This window comes from Urocitellus parryii, chromosome 3, assembly GCF_045843805.1.
Source record: "Urocitellus parryii isolate mUroPar1 chromosome 3, mUroPar1.hap1, whole genome shotgun sequence".
NCBI lineage: Eukaryota > Metazoa > Chordata > Mammalia > Rodentia > Sciuridae > Urocitellus > Urocitellus parryii.
In genome coordinates this window covers 140,820,198-140,845,608 of record NC_135533.1, presented here as the reverse complement: position 1 = coordinate 140,845,608, position 25,411 = coordinate 140,820,198, and the positions used below count along the sequence as shown (strand labels likewise).

Genomic DNA, 25,411 nt, shown 5'->3' with positions numbered 1-25,411 from the left:
TTTGAACTGGCCGCTGCAGTCTATAAAATTTTAATGCATGGATTTCCCATTGTTGGAGTGTCCGTGGGGCACCAGGCTTCCTGTTTCCCCGTGGCATGCCTGCGCCAGCCAGGAAAGGAGCTGGCTGGGAGGTCTGGGGGTGGCTGCTCTGTTTTTGGACATGCAGATGGAATCTCAATCCCCATAAATAATAGCAATGACAGGCGTGCGTCAAACTTACTGTGTACCCGGGCTGTGCGCCTGATCTGTATTATTTTGCAACAACCCTATAAAGCAAGGATCATTATCGGTCCTATCTGAGGGAGGGACAGGGTGCTGGGGATAGAACCCAGGACCTTGTACGTTGCTACCATTGAGCTATAACCCAGCCCCCTGGTACTGTTTTAAAAGGAAGGTAAAAAGTTCTGGAAGGGTCCTACAGCTGGTAAGCAAACTGCAGGTGGGGGTGGGGGACACAAATATTGGACTCCAAAATTCCCTCTCTTTTTTTAAGAAATTATAGAAGACTTTTTTTTTTTTTCAGTTTCTTAAAATTCTGCATCTGTGCTGGGCATGGCGATGCATAACTGTAATCCAGGAGGCTGAGGCAGGCGGTCAGCAAGTTCAAGGTCAGCCTGGGCAACTTAAACCGAGTTGCTGGATATGTCTCATTGTTACTTTGAGATTTGGGAGTGTTTTCATGATGCAGAATGGCTAGGGGCTGGGGGTGCCTCCTGAGTAGGGTTTTGTGGAGTTACAAAGGTTATTGACCTCCAACTGCAAATTGGCTTGGCCCTCTGGGGTCCGGCCCCTCCCTCCCTGGGGTTTTGTCCTTTCTCCTTAGCTACCGGGGGCCTTGTTCCACAGGGACAAAACAAACAGGGGCTGTCAGGGCAGAATTGGCCTCTTCAACTGCACAATGATAAGTAGGGGTGGAAACAATGACCCCAATAATTCAGACACGATGTTAAAACACTCAGGACACAACCCTGAGGTTTACCTAAATTATCTGGGTAATTGCCTCCATTTTCAGCTTGGATTTGGGTTCTGAAAATCCTAGGCATTCAAAATGAAAAAAAAAAAAAGAAAAAGAAAAAGAAAGAAGAAATAATGAGATTCTCATTTAGGCCAAAGTCGGGAGGGAGCAGGAGCCATTAGAGAAGGACAGGCCCCTGGGCTTTGTGATGAAGCCCCAGGGATCCATGGGTAACTCTCCAAGCCTCAGTTTCCCCTGCCTGACCCTCCAGGCTGTTATCTGGAACAGGGAGGGAGGGAATCTGGGAAGGAAAGAAGGAAGGAAAGGAGGGAGGGAGGAAAGAGAGAGAGAAAGAGGAGAGAAGAAAATTATTGCAGCCTCTTTTGTGCTCAGTGAATTGCTGGGAGAATTAGTGACCTTATGTCTCCTCTATTCAGCCTAAAGAAAAGCAAGCCACAGAAAAAGCCATTCAAAAGGGCACGTTGGCCTTTGTCACCCAGCTTTAGGCCTCCTGGGTTTTGCTGGGGGGAGGGGTGGAGTGGAGTCTAAAACAAACAAATCTCGCTTCACCTGGAGTCTCTGCCCTCCCCTTCCTTCCACTCTGCCACCCTGAATGTGGGCTGAGCTGCTGGAAACCGAGGCCACCTCCACCCTGTGCCCAGCAGAGCCTTTCCTCAGGACCCTGTCTCCCTGCCAGGCACGGTGACACATGCCAGTCATCCCAGCGGTTTGGGAGGCTGAGGCAGGAGGATTGCAAGTTCAAAGCCAGCCTCAGCAACAGGGAGGCGCTAAGCAACTCAGACCCTGTCTCTAAATAAAATACAAAACAGGGCTGGGGATGGGGCTCAGTATCAGAGATAAATGCTGCTAAGAGACTTAGACCAACAGTGGGCAAACATTTTCTGCAAGAGGATGAAAACTAAATATTTCCTGTTTGGGGTATAAACGGCCTCTTGTTTGAACAAGACAATATGTAAATGAGTGGGTGTGGCCGGATTCCAAATAAAATTTTGTTTATGAATCCTGAAATTTGCGAAGCAGGCCATTTTCGATGTCATTAGGTATTGTTCTTCTTTTGATTGTTTTTCCCATCGTAGCCTTTTAAAATAACGGAAACCGCTGGGGTTGAGGCTCCGTGATACACAGCACTTGCCTAGTGTATGTACAGTCCTGGATTTGATCCCCCACCACCAGATAAAAATAAAATAAAGTGAAATAGTAAAAACCTTTTCTTATCTCAGAGGCTGCATGAAAACCGGTGGGCGGGGTAGGTCTGCAGGCTGCTGATTGATGCCACCTACGTCTGTTTGTGCCCCTTGAGTCCTTTGAGGACTGCAGAATGGGCTGCAAACAGGCAAAGTCCAAAGTGACCCGGGAGCTAAAGGAGACTTGGAGGGCAGGCTTGGCCCCCCGGCTCCTCATCCCATCCAGCGCCTCTCCTTTGCAGTCCTCCCCGTACCTGGTTTAGTGAAGCTGGTGCAGGGGGCCCCTGCCCTCTGGTTGCCTGTACTCTTGTAGGGACACACTGGACACCTGGTGCTGTCTGCTCCACAGAAGAAGTTAGAGAACCTGAGAACCTGCAGTGGGAGACCCAACCCAGCCTTGGAGGTTAGGGAAACCTTCATGGAGTGACATGGACATCCAAGTTGGAGTTAACCAACGAGGACGAGGGTAAGGGGAAGCTGGGGGTGGAGCTCAGTGGTAGAGGACTTGCTTAGTGTGGGTGAAGGCCTGGGTTCCATCCCCAGCACTGAAAATCAATGAAAATTAAAAAGGTGGAACTGGGGACATAGCTCAGTTGGTAGAGTGCTTGCCTCACACGCACAGGTCCTGTGCTCAATCCCCAGCACCACAAAATAAATAAATAGATAGACAGACAGACAGACAGACAGACAGACAGATAGATAATTAAAAAGATGGTTTGGGGATTAGGCCTAAGGCAGTGGTTCTCACCAGGGCTGATTTATTTTACCCCTCCTCCTCTTCCCCCAGCTGGACTCCTGACAATGTCTAGAGGCATTTTTTTTAATTGTTGCCATTGAACAAGAGGATGGCACTGACATCTGACAGGTCGGAATCAGGGATAAATGCTACTAAGCGACTTGCAATCCCAAGTCAGCACTCTGCACAGAGAATTATCCAGTTCAGAATGTCAACCGTAGCCAGGAGTGGTGGCATGCACCTGTCATCCCAGTGGCTCTGGAGGCTGAGGCAGGAGGATCACAGGTTGAAGCCAGCCTCAGCAATTTAGGGAAGCTGTGAGCAACCTAGTGAGACCCTGTCTCAAAATGTAAAATAAATAAATAAATAGATAGATAAAGAAAATAAAATAAAAATGGGGTGGGGATGTGGCTCCAAGGTTAAGCACCCCCTGAATTCAATCCCTGGTGTAAATAAACAATTTTTAAAATAAATAATTAATTTTAAAAATGTCAACAGAGTCCCAATCAAAAAAACCCCAGTCTAAAGGAACAGTATGAAGAAAGATCTTGAGTTGGGGAGGAGGAAAATGTTGACATGGAGCTGATGGTGTGAACCCAAATAATTGGGCAAAATGTGATTGGACAGAAAGAAGCAGAGGCCAGATCAGACAAGCATTAGGACCAGGGAGAGGGAGTCACTGAAACTGGAGGCTAAAGAGGCCCTGAGATCAGTCTTGCTGTGGGGTGACCAGCAGATCTCAGGGGAGGACAGCAGAAGGCCCATCAGACCAGAATGGCCAGTGGTGAGCAGAAGCTGGAGCCGGCCAGATCACTTGAGACCCCTCAGGAAGTGTGTGACCAGGAGAAGGGCTCCTAGGAGGACAGGCAGCTGGAATGCCAACTTCCTCTTGTGCATCTGGGAGTGTTAATCCATATCCTAAATCCCTGTCCAGTTGGTTGAATTAAATTGCTGGGGCCGGCTGAGGCAGGAGGATCATGAGTTCAAAGCCAGCCTCAGCAACTTAGCAAGGGGCTAAGCCACTCAGCCAGACCCTCTTTCTAATAAAATATAAAAAAGGAATGGGGATGTGGCTCATGGTTAAGTGCCCCTGGGGTCAATCCCTAGTACAAAAAAATTTTAAAATAAAAAATAAAATTGCCAGGGATTGGTGCAGTCAGGGTGAATGTGAAAGCAACTCTCCAGGACCCTCAGGAGGAAGCTACCTAAGCAAACTCTGCCCTTATTGGAATTTAGTCTCAAAAGTCCAAAAGGGGAAGGAACAGGAACTATTGTTGCTCTTCACAGCATATCTGCTTGCAGGTTTGTAGATTTCATTGTTTCTATTTTTATTTTATGAGGAATTGAGACCCAAAGCAAGCCAAGTGCTGCACCACGGCTATGTCCCCAGCCCCTGTATCTTACCTTTATTATCATTAACAACATCATCTTCATCACCACTATTATTATTATTATTATTATTATTATTATTATTATTATTATTTTGAGGTGCTAAGGATTAAATCCAGGGGCTAAGGCATGCTAGGCAAATGCTCTTCCGTCTTACATCCCCAGATAGCTTACTTTCAGAGAATGGCCTTAATTTTTGCTTCACTGGAATGCAAAATCCATGAGAAGAAAAATCATTGCTCAATAACTGTTGAAGGAAGAAAGGATCATAAATCAATGCAACAGATTCCTTGGGTTGGAAAAGCCCCATGCACTTCCCCCAGACCACCAGCAGGTGACACCAGAGGAAAGGCCTAGCCGAGGTGCGCCAGGCTGGCTGGCAGTCCTTGCCATTTCTATACCCCTCCTGCCCTGAGCTCTGCAGAACAGGTAGCTCGAGCTGATACACTGCAGTCCCCCCTTCCGGTTTGACTTCTCTACCCCAACTCGCAGAGAAGAAGGTTTCAAGAAACCAGGGAAATAACACCAGGAGGACTTTAGTGTCAACCCAAACCATCAAAGAAGTGACATGTGACAATTAGAGGAAAGGCACCAGGTCCCCTACTCCCAGCAGGACAGACAGTCACATTTTCTTTGTGATCTCCTTTCAAGACATGCGGGGGGGGGGGGCGGCAAGTTAAGAGTAAAATAGAGACTGGTGGTAAATTTGTTTTGGGGGGCTAGGGTCGGTGGGAGGTTGATTTAGAGATAAGTAGGTAGCTTAGCTGACATCAGCTGTTCCCAATCAACCTGGCCTTGACCCCAGGGAAAAACAGTGCATCCCTAAGTGGCCAAGCAGGACCCAGAGGGGTGTATTAAGACAGGCTTTAGGGTTCCTATTTTTATCAGAGGGGAGAAAAGAGGAATGAGCCCGACTTCTGGAACATTCTGCAATGTCTAAGATGTTTCTTTTCGTGTTTGTGAATGTTCGTGTGCTGTTCATATGTTTTGCTGAATAAAAAGTGAAGGAGTCATAAGTCAAGAGAACGATAGAAAATTCACCCACTGTCTGTCACCTCTGCCTTCCAATTAGAGGGGTCACCTTCCAATCAGAGTGGTGGCTAGGCATGTGAGGATTCAACCCATAGGTGTGGTAGGCTTTGTTGGGTGATAGAAATACAAGGAATTATCTGCATTGAAAGAGGTACCACCCTTGTTATTTTTTTGCCCTGGGGGAAAAGAAAGACTCAAGTGACCCTCAGACCCCAAATTCTCCCCTACACACACACACACACACACACACACACACACACACACACACCTACCTTCCAAAATTCAAACCCCCAGTTACACCAGGGGGCTTCTTTAGTCAAAGAACTAAGATCCACAAATGATCCCAAAGAGGAAAAGTGCCCACATTAAAACCACACTGTTATGATGTACGTAGAGGCCAAGGAAGCCCCAACCTTGGCCCCTGTCATCCTCTCCCCACGAGGGGGGGCCTCCCCCCACAGCTCCTTTTACCCTTGATCTTGAAGTAGGAGGCATCTAGTAAAAAGTAATTTTGTTTTATGAAAAGTGGTTCCCTTTTATTACCTGTGATATGGAGGGAGGGTGACCCCAGTAACAGGAAATTAACACAGAACGCAGTGGGGGCGATAATGACTGTGCATAATCATCTGGTTGATAAGTTAATATCATTAGTTAATCAAGCAATTATATAGTGCCTGAGGGCCCTGGGGTCTGTAAACTTAGCTTCCAAATGTGTATTGGGGCGGGGAGGGGGGCTAAAGTTAAATTCTACCTAGGGAGGACCATCCCAAATATTCCCCCTCCATCATTTCTTATTGTCCCCTGAGAGTAGAGTGGTTCTTAATTTGGTTAAGAATTTGGGAGAAATTATAAGGTCCCCTCAAAAATGCACGTATGCACAATAACCACCTTTGCGTTTTCGGGGGGATTCAACTGAGCAACCCCACCCTGGAGGCGGTCGGTCCATGAATTCCTTGCTGCGGGCCTTCGGGACAGGGGGTCCTGGGGGAGGAGGGTGTGCTATTTGGCTGCCGCACTGTCAGCGCTGGCTCTCCCAACCAGCTCGCACCTCGGCTCTCCGCCAGGGGTAGGAGGGTTGGGGGCTGGGAGTAAAGACCGGAGGCGGTTGACAGTACAAGAGTGAGGGGCTCCTGGTCCCCCGGCATAAAAACAGATAATAAGCTACATCCAAGATGCCGGCTCTGGGGACCCTGGTAGAAGACATCGTGCTAAAAGGGCAGGAAGGAAGTTCGCTTCCAAGGGTCACTTTGGTGTCGGTAGTGTCCTGGACGCTTGGGGGTTGCTTAGAGAAGCCAGGGACGCTGGTTCCTGGACCCGCTGTGCGGGCGGGAAGAGCACCCGGGCGAGGGTTGGTTGAGGCGCCCGGGGAGGCAGCTCCGCAACCCGAAACCACAGTCCAGGTCCTTAGTGGGAAACCCAAGGGGCACGGGGATCACATTTCAAAAGCTCCAATAGACTGGCTCACTGGGGTCTTGGGACCGGGATGGCTGAGGGTAGGGGGAGTGGAAAGCCCGACACTTGGGCGGTACCCGGTCAGGTTCTGACGCCCCTCTCCAACCCCTACTTTTGCCCCCCATTCCAGGGACTGCACCAAAGTGGCGAGATCCGGGGTGCAAGGGCCAGATATCATCCCAGCCTCTGGGCACAAAGAGCCCTGCGTTGGGGATTTAGGCGCTATTTCCTACCCGGGCAATTAGTTTTCACCCCTATCCAGTGGGCACCCAGACCCGGCCTGGGCTCTCCAGGTGTGTGGGGCCCCGGCTGCGCGCTGCGTGCTGAGCACCCCTTCTGCACTTTCCTGGGAGAATCCATCTCTCCACTAGTTGAGTCCTTGACTTCCAGTTGGAAGTAAGGAGTTGAAATTAATAGGGCAGGAAAAACTATTTGCTTAGGTTCCTAGAAGCAGGTTAGGGTCGAACCAGAAGAAAAAAAAAAAAAAAGCAAATAATTCTTGTGCCTGGAGAGTCCCCACCTGCAGGCCACATATAGTGCTCGGCCTTCCCACCTGGTTAGATAGAGCGCAGCAAAGGCTGGGGACTTAGGGTAGGATATGAAGCGGATGGAGGAAAGCCCGCGACATCCGCAGCCAAGTCTTGCTCCCCGACCTGGCAGGAGAGAGAAACCGTGTATTAGCATGGTCACCTCGCTGTCCCGGCGGGCGCCGGCGCTATTCTCATTCCCTCTCGCTCGCAGCTTCCCTCCGGCTCAGATCCAGCTGCAGGCATTTTAAAATGGGATTTTCCGGACACGACTCACCTCTGTCTTAATCTACCTGGGATCGAAGGCCCCAAACCCCAAGATCTTCACCTACATAGGTGTTTCAGGACGCAGAGGAGAGTGGGACGCCGAAATAAAAGATGTACTTCCACACTGCACGACAGATTCACGAAGAAATTAAAATGTTCTTTTAGAGAGACAGAGACACAGTCTCCAAAATCCAGAACACACCCATATACTTCTCTACATCCGGGACATACAGCGGGTAAGTGTTTCATCTGAATTAGGAATTGTGATTAGAGAGAATACTAGTTCCATAATCCCCCCCAACCCACCGGTGTGATCTTAGTAAAGTGACTGAACTCTTCTGAGACTCAGTTTCCTCCCTTGTAAAATGGGGATAAAAAATCATACGCAATTTATAGGGTTAATAGTGAGGACCACAGGAGATCACTTTTGCTGGGTGCTTAACCGAGTGCCTGGCGCGTGCACGCGGCCCTTGTATGCCAACTATTTTTATTATCGTTGTTCTGTGTACTTTGAACGCCGACATCTGCAACATATACTTCTTGATTATACGCATCTTGATTATAAAACAACCAAATGCATCTACATCCGGAACTGTCTTGCGCATGAACTTCTAAATCCAAATTGGAAGAGACGGCGACAGATGGAGCGCTCACAAGTACACGCAAACACACACGTATCCTTTCTAACACCTGCAGTTCCTGGCCTCAGAAAGAGAACACCCCAGGAGCTACCCAAAGGTACCTCCGACTAAGGCTACGTACATGGAGCCCAGGTCGCCGCTTGGGCTCAAAGCTACACACTCCAACAGTCACTGTCTTGGCTGGGTGCCGTGAGGTCAAATTTGGAAACCAGCGAGGCAGAAAGTGCGCGGACGCGAAGCGTTTCAAGCGTCTTGCAGCGCCCGAAGGCGGCTGCCTGTCTGCTAGCTTAGGGGAAAGGTCTGAACCCGGGTTTTCCTTCTTGGATGGAATTTTTTTTAGGGCCTACTCGTCGGGAACTTTCCCCACACACAGAAAGGGCGGGTCCCAAGACAGCGTAGATCCAGAGACAGGCCCTACGCACGCACACACAGTCGCCGGCTTGCACACACCCCTCGCTCCTTCGGGGCTGCGGGGACCCGGGGGGGAGGGAGCGCAGGGTCGTGACCCCTGCCTCTGCCCGAGCGCGCCCTTCGGCCCCAGCAATTAGCGCCGGGAGGTCAGCAGGAACCCGGACGCCTTTGCCCGCGGCTCAAAGCACAGCCAAAGGCGACCCTACCCCTCCCCTCCGCGGGTCTCAGACGCCAGGGCGCTGCCAGGCTTGGAGCCGACCTTTCCAACGGGCGGGGACCCGAGGGCTCTGGCCGGCACCCGCATTTGTCACCTTAAATCTACACATCACGGAGTCGCTCGGCCCTGCAGGCTTCGATTGCTGGCCACCGCCAGGGGCTATTCGAACTGCTGCTCCCGCGAGCCGTGGCCTTTGTCCTTGTAGACGCTACCAGGTTAAAGAACGAGATTTTGCTGTGGTTAAAGTAAAGTAAAAAAGCCGAAGGAAGTTGGACCCAGGGTAGAGTTCGAGGTGTGAATATCGGGGAGAGGGTGTCCTTTCTCTATCTGCTCATCCCGAGTTCAGGTTATTCCCTGCCGGGGTAGGTTTCCACTTGGCGAGAGAATTATGAGCGACGGTCCCCTCGCTGAATTTCCAAACATTCTTTGGAAATCCAAAGGACAGGGCTGTTTTTCTCATCTGAGGCCCAAACAGGAATGAAAGTGATATCCAGGAAAGAGACGACGGCCGCTTCTTCCGAGGGGAGTGGGGTCGGCGTGGGGGTGAGGTTTCGGGCTGGAGGTGGCAGGGACGAAAAGGGGCAAAGGTGAAGCGCCCAAGTTCCAGAACCCGGGAGGCGCTGGGGCGCCTAGCCAGAGGCGGCTACCAGGGCGCATTTGTGGGCCAGACAGATAGGTGGCACTCGAAGCCCGGAAAAAAAGGCGAAGGCGCCTGCCCCGAGTGGCCTCGGCGGCCGCCGCCGCCACCATAAAGCCCGCGGCGAGATTGCGACCGGCGCCAGGTGAGTAATAGGCAACGAAATCCAGAGAGATTGCAAGCCGTTCACCCCAGTCCATCAGCGCCAGAAGAGTTACTTATTAACATCGCTATATACAAATAAGATACTCAGGAGATTAAAAAACAGTAAGGAGGAAGGAAAGCCCGCAGGAGAGGCCGGACACATGTTTGAGCACTGTCCCTAAATTTGGGGGGCGGAGGGGGGTAGGGAGGAGGCAAGAGATCTGGGCTGGAAAAGGAACGCATTTTTCTCTCTTGGAGGCCGAGTTATTTTCTCCCCAATTTGGAAGCGCACAGCTGGGCGCAACCAGCCCACTACCACCTTGTCAGGCGCGTGGGCACCGAGCATTTTCGCTGCGCCGAGAACCAGCCCCCTTGGGCACCAGCCACCGTGTATCCAGCTGCACACCCTGGGGATCCCCGGCCCGAAGGGGTTGCTTTAACCCCAAAGGTCTTCAGGCCCTCTAAGCCCCCTCCCCCCTCCCTCCCTCCACTCTGGTTGTCTTCCTGCTCACACCCTGAGACAGCTCTGGAGAGGCCGTGGGGGTCCCCACGTGCCTGACCCGGGATGGAAGGGGTTTTGCCCCCCTCTCCAAAAGGTCTCGACCTCAATCCTCTTCCAAGTACAGGACCGAGAGGAGCGGGGCGGGGGATGTCCTCTTCGCCGGCCGTTCAAGAGGCCTGAAGGTGATAGGGACGTGGGGCCGGGCAGGCGGGCTCCGGAGGGGGGGAGCCAGTCAGCCGCCAGCCAGGCTCCAGTTGGGTCCTCGCGTCATGGGCCCCAGGGCAAGAAAAGGCCTAAGGACTAACCCTCGAGAAACTTCCCTTACCTCCCCCCACCCCCAAGACATAGAGACAACGCCGAGGTGAGCCCGGGGGTGGGGAGATTAAAATTGACTCCCCCCCCCCGGCATTTTTTTTTTAATTGAATGTTTTAAAGATAAATTGAACTTCAGAAGGCAACTTCCTAAACTCTTGGGGACGGGTGAGAAGTAAGGATCGCCCTCGGGGGCGACTTTTACCTAGGAGGAGGTGAAATAGGCGCCTTTCAAATGCAAGGAAGACTTCCCTCCTCCCTCTCGAGACACAGCTAAGTGTGCGCAGAACTGTCGGCGCCCTGCACGCACAGCCAGAGGATGGATGGGGCCTCGTAGAGGCGCCCAGGGTCAGCCTGGTGGGGTCTAAGACACCCGGTGGGTGGGGGCGAGAAGCCTTCCTCTTGATCCATTTCTCTACAACCTGGAGGAGTCACCGGCTGGCCAGCGGCTCTGGTCGCCTGGGGATTCTGCTAGTCTTTTTTTCCCCGCGCCCAACACATTGTGCAGGAGATATTTTTGACTTGGAGTTCCCAGATCTATGTCAAAAGGGAGAGCGAACTTAAACCGGAAAAAAAAAAAAAAAAAAAAACCGTTCCTTGAGCTCAAACTTATTTTTGGTCGAATTCCTGTGGGAGAAGCTGACTTCAGGACAGGACGGGTCTTTTTCTATTAAAACTTAAGTATCTGAAATTACTATTCTTTCGAATTCAAATCAGGCTCCTTTTTCTCTGCCGTTTTGCTCCCTAATTTAAAAGAAAAGTATTTTCAGATTGAAGCGGCTCCCTCCGCTGTAGTACGGGACTTTTGTTCTTAGCTTTGTAACTTGAGTGACATCTCATTTTGGTTGGCTGGGGGCGGTCTTAAAATTATTTAAAGGCAAGGGAAAGGTGGGGGGAGGCCAAAGAAGAGACAGAATCCTCTCTGGGTTCTCTACCTTCAGGGAAAGTTGTGAGAAAGCATTTAACACAAGGCCCAAAAACACTTCAATAAAAATTTATTGAAATTTCAGTGATGTTTTAAAGAGGAAAAAAATACAGAAAACCAAAGAACTCGCCAACTATAACACAAAATATACCTTCATGGATTTTTGTCTTTAAACCATCCCTCAGCACCTGACTTTTGAACTGAAACTCTCTCTATAGGCACCAATTCAAAACGCCATCAAGATTGACAACAGTAGTTAAATTCCACTTCATTTGGAGGAAATCAGAGACTAGCAGATACAAATATGAAAGGAAAGTTGGGAAGTCAAACCACAGTCTCTGCACTCCCCCCAGCTCACACCAATCCCAGGACCACTCTCAGGGTGTTATATTTTCAGGAATTTCAAGTGGAGCTGGAAAGTGCTAACTCCTCCCCAATTTTGGCTAAAATAGGAAACAGCATTCCCCCCACACACACAACCCCAACTCTTGACATTAAAAAATAAAAATAAATTTTGCAGACAACTCTTTTGAAAGTGTGTAGATGTCGGTGCAGAAAGTTTGTTTTCTAGTGTGAACAGCAATTCTGTGACCTGGAAATAAAATCGACTAAAAGAAAAACAAGAACAAAAACCTGACAATTGCAATCATATTTACACAGAGCTATGTACAATGTCAATAAATTAAAGTTTAATTTTCCAAGCATTTTCATATTCCACCTATTTACATGAGTTATCAAATAATTACATAAATACTTTGTCTAATAGTCTCGCTTCTTCTTTATTTTTTTTTAAAACCTTGTTATTGCATATACAGGAAAGAACAAACTGACGAAGAGGGATGTCAATCCAGCTACAGAGCTCAGATAAAATAAATTCAGTTTTTATTCCTCCCACCCTTCTCTGTGTCCCCCCCACCCCCCACTTCCTTGGGGTTGCAGACTTGAGAGCACAGGTTGAGAGGGGATGGGGTTGTGTTTTCTCTAAAAGCAAGGGTTCAAAATAAAAACCACAAATATACTACTGTGGAACATGCAAGAAGAGACCTATAGCGGCTCTTAAAACATCACAAGAATATTAAAAAGACACAGATTTCCTTAATATAGACTAAACAAGAATGGCAGGGACCTCCCTCCCCAAACAAGGCTGCTCAGTAATTTATTGAGAACCAATATGCAAGTCACTATGAAGTTTTTCACTCTTCACAAACAATCATGTTTAATGTATGCATTTACCCCCGATTTTTAAAAATTTTATTTGTTTCCACTTGACACGGTGAAAGGAAAAAAAATAGATCATATAAATCCACATTGAGGGAAATGCCTTTCAACACCTCTCCCCCCTGGAGGGCTCAGCTACCTCTTCCTGGGGCCACAGCTTCCAGACCAGCCTGGATAGCAGTCTCAGGACACAGATGCGATGCTTCCACCGGTTGGTGGCTCGATGCAACAGTGGTTTCTGAGCCCCCCGAATCTGAGCCAGATCCGAGATCTATAAACCATGCCAAGACGACAGGGTCTGTCTCTCGGACATTCTCTCAAGGAAGTCCGGCGCCCCTTCCCAGACACCACTGCAAAAGGAAGGGGGTAGGTAACCCCACGGCCCGTGGTTTAGTTTACATCCAACAAAGTGCGCTGCAGATTTGACTGAACTGGAATGAAGAGACTTTTCTGGAGGGGGGTCTAGGGGGACGAGCTGCGGGACCTGTCGGGCTTGGCTTCCAAGCCACTGACCAATCGCTGGATACTCTGAAGTTCGCTAGTGGCCGCCTCCTTCTCGGAGCAGAGTTTGGGCGACAAGGACACAGAGCTGGAAGAGAGCGTGGAGGAACGGCTGTTCAGTTCCGAGCCTGAGTCCACGGCCACCGAGGCGGGGCTGGAGGCCAGGGCAGCGGCCTTGCCGTCCAGGGGCCCGGCGGCCGGCGCCATGGAAGGCAGCGCGGTAGCCAGCAGGCTGCTGCTGTCGGGGACCGGCACCGGGATGGAGTAGGGGCTGTAGCGCAGCCTCGGGCGCATGCTGTTCAGGCTGAGGAACGGGTGGCGGTGCACGGAGCTGGAGGCCGCAGCTGAGGAGGCGGCAGCTGCTGCGGCCATGTACGTGTAGGGGTAAGGGAAGAGGCTTCCGAAAGGCGACATGGCCAGGCCCTGGGGAAGGAAGAGAAACCACACTGAGATCAGGGACTGCGGGGCGGGAAGGAGCCAGTCTCCTCCAAATCCTCCCCACCAACCGGGGAAAGCCTTTCCTTTGGGGGCACTGGGATGATATGACATGTCTAGATTCCAGTCTTAGCTATGTCCCCCTAGGCAGAGGAACGGAACCACTACGTCTCAGCCTCCTGATATGAACAATCAGGGAACAGCAAAGCATCATATACTGATTGAGGACTGGTGTTTGGAAATAAGGTAATGGCCACAACTGTCACACATAGTACCTGGCCCATAGCACCCAGTCCCCCCCACACACACACACACAATTGCTGCACCTGTTAAGTGGGCTATGGATTCAGTTGAACCCACAGAGATGGCTGAAGGAAAACCAGGGGACACGTTATGAGACTTTTTTTGGGGGTGGGGAGGCATTCTTATCCTCTCCAATTTTCAATTCCAATTGCAAATTTCCCAGATGAGACCCCCAAATAAGTATGTAATATGTGAAGCAAAGCAAACTGAGTGGGGTGGCATTTGGCTATCCAAGACAAAGAAATCACCTGGCCTAATTGTTGAGTGTCACAGGTGGGAAACTGAGGCAGGTTTCAGGGGCCCAGGGATTTATTCAGCTAATAAGTGGCAGAAAGAGACTTTAAAATGTAGGGAGCCTGGGTCTGCACCATGCCTAGAGTGTTCGAATGCCCAGGCTGGTGCACAGGCACCTATTACTGCCGCCTGTGACCCAGTCTCCAGGAGAATCCTTCAGGGGACGGGGAGGAACTGAGAGAGGCCACAAGCCAGCCCTTTTTCTGGGCCCCCTCCTTCCCAAGAGGGGAGGCCAGTCCTGCCTTGTGGCTCTGGCAAGGGACACAAAGTGCTCAGACCAAACAAGGGCTTGCAGAAAATCCCAGAGAACCTTTTCAGCAGGTTCAGAGCATTCTGATCCGCCTGAGCCTGCTCCCCAGCACAGCTGTCTGACCATACAGAGGCCTGCCACAGCCCCTGCCGGTTCCTCTCCTCCGACATTTCCCAAGTGTGCTCAAACTGTTAACCCTATGGGGGACAGGCTGGCCAACTTGGGGCGGGGGTAGGGAGCAAAGACTGAATGAATCCTCAACCCAGAAGTCACTCCCCACCCCCCCAGGCCTCAGTCACCCTCTAGTCCCTGGAGTCCTGGGGAACGGTTGGCTCTCTGACACTAGAGATTTTAGCTCCAAAGCTAAAATCCAAAAACCCTCAAAAAGGCCCTAGAGTCAGATAGCCTGGGACAGAGTCTCAACGCCACCAAGTACTAGATGTGTGACCTCAGACAAGTTACTCAACATCTGCAGGCCTCTTCCTCTCCAGCTGAGAAGTGGAGGTGTCAAAAGTCCCACTGAAGGTTTAGATCAAATGAGTCAGAAGAGATGAAGGGCCTAGGAGACAGCCTGATGCTCAGTGAGCACTAGGTCCGGCTGTTATCTCTAGCACTATCTACTCTGCAGGAAACAGCCCTGGGGAAGCCTTTTTTTGGAGGGGGGGGTGAGGTATGATGACTCAGTGAGTTAAGTCTTGCACCTAGTAATGGGTCGATTAAAAATAATAGTTTGTAATGACTGTTATTATACATTATTATTCTAAGGCAAGGGGGCTGCTGCCAGGGTCTGGAATCAAAAGGTGGGAAAACCGCAGCTGCTGAGGCAGGAAGAGGGGACACCTACCTGAGAGGCCAGGACGTGCTGCTGGAGGTGGAAGGGCAGGGTGGCCGCGGATGCCCCAGACAGTCCCTGCGCAGCGGCGGCAGAGGCCATGGCCGAGGATTCCAGGCCCGAGACGCCAGTAGAGGCCCCGGACACGGTGGCCAGCAGGGGCCCCATGCCCGCGGCCATGCTGGAGAAGGCGCCCCCCATGGCGAACTGGCCGGGATGCAGGAACAGTGGGTGCCCGTTGAAGAACTGCTGGCTGGCCAGGCCCGGCGCGAAGCCCAGGCCGGGCAGGGGGCCCTGGGCCAGGTGCGCGGCCGCGTCCGTCTGCACGGTGAGCGGCGCGAACGCCTCCTTGCCTGGCAGCGCGCGCGACTCCTCGACCTTGGCCGTGGCGGCGCCCTCTCGGCCCGGGCTCCGGCGCTCGTCAGCGCCCAGACCGCGGGTGCTGGAGGAAATGGTGGCCGGACTGTGGCGAGAGTCTGGCGACGCCTTGTCCAGCCGCCCGCTGTCCCGGGGACGGCCGCCGGGCTCCGCCGCAAAGAGGTGAGCCTTGATGGCCGGGCTGCCCTTGTCGCGACACGGCTCCTCCGACGTGGTGGTGGTGATCTTGGCCGAGTCGCAGGCCTCGGGGCCGTGTTCTTCTTTGCTCTCGGCCTCCGCGTCGCTCTCAGCCTCGCTGGGACACAGATCTAGCCCAGAAAGAAAGAGGGGGAGACAAAAAGCGAAGCGGAAGGGCATTAGCTTCGAAGTGCACCAGCGGGGGTCCAGTTCCTAATCTGAATCCCAATTGGCTGTGGAAGCCCGGGCAGGCCCCTTAGCCTCTGGCACCTCAGTCTTCTCATCTGCAAAACGGGGAGGGAGGATACCTAACACCTTAGCTTTTAGATTCAATAAGCTAACAAGGAATTTAAAGTGTTTGGAAGGAGCTTAACCCACCTCCTGGAGAAATTCCCCAAACCAGTAGCTCTTCTTAATCTAATGAATTGTCCTTCCCCCCTCCCCTCTCCCCCCACCAGAACCTTCACTAGCTTTCTCCATTCGATTGCAAATTAACTTTTTTAAAATAAAAACTAAGTTACTTTAAAAGTCACCGCTGAAGCACATTCCAATTATCACCAGTCTTTGTTGGGGGAGTGAGATGCAGCGCAGCACCTTCCACAAATTTGTGGATTACTTTGGAAGGATTTGTTTGGAAAGAATCCTGACATCTGAATTGGTAATGGCAGAAGCAAACACCCCTCCCCCAGCACACACTCAATGGAGCCTTCACGGTCTGCCCCAGTGCCTGCCACTAAATGGGTGATCGGCAGCTCCCCCCACCCCACTGCCCCAGGACAATCAGAGACTCCTTCCTTTTTCTTTCTCCACACCCTCTGTGGGTGTCCTACAAAAAAAAAAAAAAAAAACAAAAAACAAAAAACAGGAGGGGGGATCCTATTTTATGTTTAAAGCTTAAATGGATTGAAGACATTAAGGATTTCACTTAGAAACAGGTTTCCTCCAGTTGAGAGGCTCTGTGTGTCTTTTCAAATAAATAGTGCTTGCTCTTTAAACACAGGAAACCAATTGGGGATTGGAACCATCTCATCCACCCCCAACCTCCCCGGCTGCAGGTCTCCAGGGCTCCACCCCCCCCACCACAGGTGAACTGTTGTTCTCCAGTTGAGTGTCTCTTAGCCACCTCCTGAGTTCCAGGGGCAGAGAATGCCTTCCCTCCTGCCAACCCAACACATTTTAAGGTAGAATTCAGGCCAAGGGTAGGTCAGTAGTTGAAGACTGTCATGGTGGGAGGTTTGGGGGTCGGGGATTGGGAGGGTAGACGGAGAGGGAGAGAGAGAAAGTGCTTCAGGCACCCTTGCCCCGGCCAAGAAGTGATATACAAACACACCACCCCACCTGAGCCAAATAAGGCTGTAGGAGAAGAGGCTCTGAGCTTTCCCTCTAGGACCTCAGGGAGAGGGGACTCACCTGATACCCCCTTTTTGAACTTTGGCTCCTGTTTCCAGATGTCTGGAAGGGTCTGCAGCTTGCACTAGGTGAGTCTCCAGGTCTAGGCCTCCAGGCCTCCCCACCCCCAACACCTCCAGGCCCAAAGACCAGGAGTCCAGGTCCTGCAGAGGTGGCCAGGCTTACCTTTGAGGTTCGATGTCCCTACAGTGGACACTGCTGGTGAGGAAGCCTGAGTGAAACAGGTGAAGGCCGCCTGTTCGCTAGAGGACTCATCCGAAGTTCCTGTCTCCTTCTTGTGTCTTTCATCAAACACCCGCATGGACTGCAGGGTGAGCTGCTTTCTGTGGCAGAAGCCCACACCCAGCGTTACAGAGCAAAACACGCACTTCCCCTGTGTCCCTCACTCCTGCCAAAGTGGCATATGCACACCTCACTGTCTGCCACACCCCCCCACAACAGATTTCCTTCTCTAAAATCTGATGGCCCCAGGGCAGCCACACAGCCCCAGCCCACTCTGACCCTTTAAGTGAGATACAGAGTGTGGCATAGGGTGGGGGTGGGGGGGCTTCAGGTGCAGATATTCGAGATCAGGGTTTCACTGGGAAAGGACATTTGCTTGAACGAGGAAACCTTGTTTAAAACCAGGAGGACAGAGGGCAGGAGGTGGCCAGGGACAGCCGAATGCCAGCCTTATAGAGGGAGACAAGCGGGTGTCCAACCCTGAGAACACAATGCTGTCTGTCCCCAGCCTACCCAACTCCTGGATGGTTGCTAAGGTCGGGAGGAAGTGGTTATTTCATGGTGCACTCTACAGTAATTGGTTCACCAACACGTTAATTGGAGTTAAAATTCATTTAGATGTTAGCAAAAATAAATAAATAAATAAATAAAAATTCAATGCTCACTCTCCAGGGGCAGGATAGAAATTTGAGGCATTTTTCTGGATTTTAGAAAAAAATCTTTGAAAACGGGTTGGGGGAGGGAGAGCTGTTCTCATATATTCTCTGTCTGCTTAATGCAAAATGATACATGTCCCTATTAAAGAGTGGGGGGGGGGAATTAGATTTCTCAAGGGGCCTAACTCTGTCTGATGGTATTTGGAAGGCAAGATTGCAAAAAATTCCAAAGCATTTTGTGAATGGCCTGGTCCTTGTCTGGGATCTGCCTAAGACGAATTTAAATTAATTCCAATTAATAGGCATCCCTATGTAATCTGTCATGCTCAATGCTTTTTTTCCAGAGACAACTATGGTATAGAATCATCTGTTTCTTTAAAGGCTACAAGTCATATGTAGAAAAGTTGCAATGTACATTCACAAAGTGTAGTGAGGGGGAAGTCAATTAGCTTCTACCCGCTCTTCTTAGAATAAATTCCTGAATCCCACTTCTAACACTTGAAAGTTTAGTCCTAGAAAAGTAATTTTTTTTCCCCTAAATTATCCGAGAAAGGAATAATTGTCTCAACCCACCTTTTTTCTCTCCTGCCATTTCCAGTGTCCCGAAAACCTTTCGCAAATGGGTTGTTGTCTATTTTTAACTGAGTTATCTAGAGGAGGAGACACAAGCAAGACAGAGGCATGAGCTTCACTTTCTAGAATGTTCTGAGATGTTTCCCCCAGGTCAACAGCCTCCTAGAAGTCTGGGTGCCAACAGAGGTCACGTGGATGTGCCAGGTTAAAGAGGAGTCTGTTGTTCTATAGGAGGCAGTTGACAGCTTGGGGTTAGAAATGCAAAAGTTTCTTGAAGTTGTCAAGAGGGACAACCTGTTGACCTTAAAATTGTGTCTTCATTTTGAATTTCTATATAATGCGATTAATCATAATATATGTTAAGGCACACTCCTCTCTGCCTTTATACACAATCACACACACACACACACACACACACACACACACACACACACGCCAGCCTTTTCCATGAATCTAATAAAATGATTTATGGGATTTCGCTACCCTTGGGCTAAAGTTTGATTTTTTTTTCCTCCTAGGGTGGGGGGTGGTTTGAGGAATTACACTACTGACAATCACAGATTCTAAAGAGACTGAAAGATCCCTGGAAACATTTGTTTTCCTTTATATTCTTTGCCACCACAATGAGGTGGAGGAGACCCAGTGGCCTCTTTGTCTGATCAAAAATGCTCTATTTTATTATTACATGAACAACTTAGTTTCATAGGATTCTGGGTCTAGAGGGGACCTGCCCTTTGCACGCTGAGGAAAATGCCATAGTTTGTCATCTTTCAAACCCCTTCCCTTTGGGGGGTGGGGGGGTGTCACATATACCAAGTTACCAGAGGTGGGAAAAGAGCCCTGGGTTGGCTTCTGGGTCTTGAAATGTCCCTGCTGGATGCCTGACTTCAGGTTTTGCATTTGACAGGGGGAGAAGGTAATGATGTCCTCTTAGTCTCCAGCCTACGGAAATCTACCTGGGACACCTTGATCATCCCACAGGGACCCATGACAGTCAGAGTGAGTTCTAAATGCAGGATGGATGCTGACAGGTGAGCAGAGGGCTCAGCAGCTGAAGAGCAGGAGTCCCCAGCCCTTGCTCTCACCCCCATTACTGCCTTCAAGTAGCCACGGTTGGCATTGGTCAAGCACTGCTTTCTCTCTGGACCTCTGTGCCCTTGACCTTCAGGCCATCAGAACAGTGCGTTTCAGGTGTACTGCTGAGGGCCCTTCCAACACCCAACATCAGGTCCAAGGGAGAAAAAAACTTTCAAACAAAGTGGTGACTTTGGCTACCTCAAGTAGAAAGCCACAGACAACTCCATTCACAGGACCCTGTGATCAGGATAGGTTCTTCCACACGCGAGCGCGCGCGCGCACACACACACACCATAAAAAAACACAGCAGCATAAAAGGTAATAAAAACCAGACCAGCTTCTCGGGATTTCTGGCTAGAGGAGAAAAGCTGGTCTCCACTAGAATTCTCCTCCCTGAATCCCAAAAGACTTTTTGCCTGAAATTTTTAGCTTCCTTTCCCCCCCCCCAACCTTATTTCTGGATCCTTCTTCCTAAAAGGGGAAGAGGACGAACATGGAAACCAACACAAAACAGCCCCAGGGCTCAGGGTTTAGAGTGTATCAGGGGCCGTGGGTACAGGAGCTTCTTGCTGGCAAAAATCAAGGAGGCTTTTCTTGCTCAGCTTTGGGTCCCTAGTTGGTGGAAGCAGGTTTTGTTTCTTCCTCCTGGAAGATGCTAGAGCCTCTTCCCACAAGGGCTCCAGCCGAAGGTCAAATCACAGCAGAAAACCCGAGGCTCACATCCCAATTCCCTTTAAATGTTCCCACCCTGAATCAAAGCAGTTTTTTAAAGGGGAGGGGAACTATCACCATTAAAATAAGAAAAGCCCTTTCAGTTACCTTATCATTCTGGTATGCGGTCACAGCGATGAATTCAGTTTCGGGGAACAAGTACGTCCGAAATGTGCTATAAGGGAGTTTCAAGATGTCATTGGCTCTTACAATGTGGAACCGGGGCTGGTATTTGTGCATGGAGTTCAATATAGTCTGCAGTGGCAGGGAAGAGGAGAGACACAATTTTTTTTTTTTTTTAAGGATTAGCAGGACAAATGGGATCTTAAGACCCCTGTTGGGCTGACATCTTCCCCCACGGGCAGGGTCCCACACTTGGATGGGAGTACCTCTTGGGTACAGTTCACTCCACAGATGTAATCTTCTGGAGAATCCAAATTGCTCCTCGATTTCCAATAGGGAACCCCCCCACCCTCGCCATCTAAGGTTCATTTATGCCTTGAACCCTAGCCTACCTGCGTCCCAAAACTATAATTCCCCTGCCACGTTGCGTGATCACTTGGGAAGGCCAAAGTCTTAAAAGATAGAGAAAAACATGCATTTTAATTTAGAAAATGATTCAGTACTTTAAGCGCCCACTAATTGACGAGCCCGGTCCACTTAAAGCCCTGAAAGGCTGAACTCAGAGAGGAATATTTATGCCCTAATCAAATCAAGGGCTTTAAATGCAATTCCTGCCCTCGGAAGATATTTCCGCGCCCTTCACGTCTTCCTGGGCCTAATCTTTCTCCTTATTCCTCGCTTATCACTTTGTTTATTTTATTGAAATGTTGGGGAGGGGTGGAGGAAGGGGCAAAAGGTGCCTGGCCTGACTTTTACAAGCTATCCCAGTCTTCTGAAAGTTTCTAAGCACGGTTCTCACTGAATCCACATCCACATCTAGGCACTATTTTCACTCCGAAAGACCTCACCCTCATTTCTTGTAAACCTGACTGTCACCTTGGCTCAATTCTCTTTTAGAAAAAGAAAACCACATTATCGCAACCATATTCACACCCTTGAGCCAACACAATCAAACCCGGGAGACTTAAACTCTCCCAAGAAAGGGGACGGCTGGATTCCAAAGAGAAGAAGGTGCATGTTTGCAAACAGAACAAATCCTGAATGCAATGGATTTCCACTCTCAATTGTGGGGTTGAAGCTTCCCTGTCAGGAGGGCGAGAAGCTACCCAGGACCTGGGCTGGCTTACAGAACATGAACAAGGGTGCTTTCTCGCTCCCATTTTCTTTAGAAGACCAAGGCCTTCATTATCCGGAGAGAAGCACCCCGGATCCTCCCCCAGCTCTGCGGAAAACCGCACAAATTGGCCAGGCTTTACCTACAGGGATCAAGGGAGAACTCTGACCCGAAACGCAGGAGTTTAGAAGGAACTCGAAAGAACTACCTCCGAGAGAGGGGTAGAAAGCACATCTGCAGGAAGCAGCAAAGGAACTTACAAATCCGTGTTTGTCCGAAATGTTGTTGGTGAGTTTCAGTTTGTGGAAAGTGACAACTTTAGACATCCACTGTTCCCCGGTAGCCGGGCTGTCGGGGTGAATGTACATTCTCTTTGGCATCTCAGGGTCGGCCTTACCCGCCACCATCCACCGAGAATTGTGAAATTTATATCGACAGTCATCAGCAGCTATAATGTCCATCAGTAAAATATATTTGGCCTTTTTATCTAGCCCAGAACATCTCACTTTAAATGGAGGAAACATTCGCCTACAATAGGAAAAGAATGAAAGAGAAAGAAAAAAAAAGAAAGAAAAAGAAAAAAGATAAATTGCTCAGAATCTTGAGGTTGGCTTCCTGTTTATTCTTTTAAAATGTTTTATTGTGACAGAGGAGCTTATATTTTTCAGACTAGAGCAACATGGTACAAAATTATTCTCTTCCACATGGAAGTATGAAACATGCCCGATTTTCTATATTTAAATCTCAAGATTCAAAACAAATGAAGGATGGCACTGCATTTCTCTACAGAGACTAACAATCTCTTTTTTTTTCTCTATGTGCCTGTACAGATTGCCCTCTGTACAGAGAAATTCTTGCTCCTATCTTTTTTTTTTTTTTCCTTTGTGCATTTAGTTCTAAACAGCTCAGGGTAGGATTCCAGTGAAGTGCTAATCATGGCTAGAATTTTCCACCACCCATTGATGAGAAAATGCTAAATTTATCAAGGAAATAAAGGTCAAGTTGCCCAGGTCCCTTCGGTGCAAGAGCAATCCCGCTGCTGGCGAAAGTGCAAACGGGCTAAGTTCTCCGAATAAATTTTGCAGATTAGGGTGAACTCCCCCATGCCTGCTGCCAGCCCCAAACTCCAATGTTGTGCCACCAAATTGCTGTTTAATTTCATACAAGTGTTGGCATTCTGTATTTCTGACTTAAAAGGAAGCACTCTGCTGGGAACACTGACTAAATGTCTTGTGGGTTTAAGGAAGAGTGTATGCCAAACTTTGGCCTCGTGTAGCTTGGAAGGAGACAGAAAGCTACAGACCTCAAGAGGGGGACTTTATTTTTATCCTGATAGAGTCCAACACTGTAGTTAAAAAAAAACTGAGTGATTGTAAATGATAATCCTGAGGTCCTCTTTTCCAAACATGTTTCCTTCAGGCGAGGACCACTAAACATTATGTAAAATATGGCTTATAATAATTCACATATACAAAAGCAATGTGCATGTCCTCGTGGACTCCTTAGGTCTACAAACATAATCTTAATTATCCAAAATTGCCTGCTGAACTCTTCCTCGGGTTACAGACATGTGAAGTGGTGTGGGCAAACAAACCCATTTGCCCTTCCATTTCTTTCTGACCCTGGCAGGCTCAGGCCCCCTTCAGACCCGGCTAGGTGGAGGGGCAGAAGACCAGGGGGGCAGTGTCAGCCTCCCCCTACCATTCAAAAGAAAGGAGCTTTAAGTTTTTCTCCTGAGAACAAAATAAAACTGATCAAAACACATCAGTAATGAAAGAGGGGGCTACCAAAAAAGCCTTGGAGAGTAAATTTTCTGCAATGGGGTGGTTTTCTTGCTTCCTAAAGGGATGTTTGTACTCCCCTGGAAATATTTGGTCTATTCAGTAGAGACCTGAGATCTGTATTCCACCTATGCAGACGCCCAGGTACACTGAAAACTGCTGTCACCCGGAGCAGGGCTGTGGAATCTCTGCACACATTTTTAGGAGAACTAATTTTTCGTCCCAGCCGTAACAACTGGCAAAGAGACTTTTGGGAGAGGAGAGAGATAAAGGGAGCGGGGGAAACCTCGGAGAGCTTGGGGGGAGAGGGTGGCCACCGCTTGCTTACCTTCCCGACTTGGTAATGACCATCTCGGTGCCCCTCTTGTGGAACTGATCCCAAAGTTCTTTAGCCTCCAGGTGCACCTTCGGATCATCCTCCACCTCTTCTTCGGGCTCAATGGTCTTCAGAGGCCTCAGATGCGCCTGGGGCCCCAGGGACGAGAAAGGGATGCCGGTCTCTGCCGCCCCCACCAATTGATCCATGATCGGCTTGGCCAGGGCGCCGGGCAGCGAGAGCGCCGCGGCGCCGTTGGGAGGCAGCGTCAGCGCGGGGAAGAAGGGCGGCTGGTGACCCAGCACCGCGCTCATGGCGAAGTCCGGCGCCCGGTGAGGTAGGAACGGATGGTAGGCCATGCTTGTCCCAGGAATGACCGGATCTCTCATGGAGAGGCTCATCCACTCCAGGCGGGGACAAGTCCGCAGCTGCTGCCTTGATTTTTTTGTTTTGTTTTTGCTTTTTTTGTTGTTGTTGTTCAACAGCAGCACATAGTTTTTTAAAAACGCAAAAAGAAAAAAAACAGGAGGAAGAAATCACAAGTAAATCACTTCAAAGAGGGGAAATTGTCTTTTGGGGAGGGGAATGTCGCTTTTAAAGAGGACAAGGCGACAAATCAGAAGACATAGTCGCTGGGTGACAGTCCTTGTGCCTTGTGATTTTAAAAAGCCGCTCCTGGAAGTCGGTTTCCGAAGCCAGACGAGCGAGCAGGGTCTCGACTAGCGCCGGAGCCCGGCCGCTGAGCTCGAAATAGACACTCCAGCCCTGCGTCCCCGGAATCGCTCCCCAGCCCCCAGGTCCTTTGTTGCAAATGCGAACGGTTCTCCTAGAAGACTCTCCCCCTTTTCCTCTTCGTCCCCCGCTTCCTAGCTTCCTCTCTTTTGCTGCAGCTAGACTCGGCTTTAGCAGAGAGTGCGGAAAAAGTCTCTTCTTAAAAACAGAAGAAGAAAAAAACCACACACACACAGAGACACACACACACACACGCACACACACACTGATTTAAGCCTCTTCTACCAGCGCTATCAAAACTTGAACAGCAAACTGGCTTCCGTTCGCCCTCCTCCTCCTTCCTCTGCTCCGAGCTCCGGAGGGTGTCTCGGTTTCAATCCGAATCTGGCCGGTCTCTCCTGCTTCTCTTCCTTGTCCTTTAAAACGTGAGCGAAATCGCTTCCTAAATCTGTGTCCAGGCGCGCAGGGCAGGGAGGATTCGGAGGGGAAAAATGGAAAGGAGGGAGAGAGAGAGAGAGAGAGGAGAGAGAGGAGAGAGAGAGAGAGAGACAGAGACAGAGTAGGCGAGGAGAGGGAGGGAGTGAGGGAGGGAGCGAGGGAAAGCTAGTGAGAGCTACTCGCCACCCTCCTCCGCCTCTAGAATTCCCCGGGCGTCTGCTCGGCGGCTCTAGAAGGTCGGGCTGCGCTGTGGGCTGCGGGGAGCCGGAGGCCTCTTGATTGGCTCTTTGACGCTTTCGGACCAATTGTGTTGCTGCATAGGCGTGGTTTTCACAGGTCGAGTGCTGGGGGATAGAGCCGAGTTATAAAAAGAAGGTGTCGGAAACTGTAACGTCGCAGCGCCGCATCGGTACTACTGCCTGTCCTGTGAATATGTCAACATGATCAGAGGGAGGGCGGGAGCCACTGGGGAGTGCGCGCACAGAGTCGCCTCTAGGTGGCTTATCGAGAGATCGCCG

At 50.0% G+C, this 25,411-nt stretch overlaps 1 protein-coding gene across 2 annotated transcripts; it reads right to left on the bottom strand.

The window, feature by feature from the left end:
- Positions 1-11,457: 11,457 nt before the first annotated feature.
- Positions 11,458-25,193, bottom strand: Tbx3 (T-box transcription factor 3). 2 transcript variants are annotated; one of them, XM_026386139.2, is made up of 7 exons: positions 23,736-25,193; positions 21,887-22,154; positions 20,498-20,644; positions 18,602-18,678; positions 17,316-17,473; positions 15,198-15,871; positions 11,458-13,494 (listed from the first exon to the last, which is right to left on the bottom strand). In XM_026386139.2, the coding sequence occupies exons 1-7, from the start codon at positions 24,122-24,124 to the stop codon at positions 13,033-13,035; spliced, it is 2,175 nt and encodes a 724-aa protein (XP_026241924.1). In that variant the 5' UTR covers positions 24,125-25,193; the 3' UTR covers positions 11,458-13,032. The 2 variants fall into 2 exon arrangements, with proteins under 2 accessions (XP_026241924.1, XP_077651687.1); XM_077795561.1 differs by lacking the exon at positions 20,498-20,644.
- Positions 25,194-25,411: the final 218 nt, after the last annotated feature.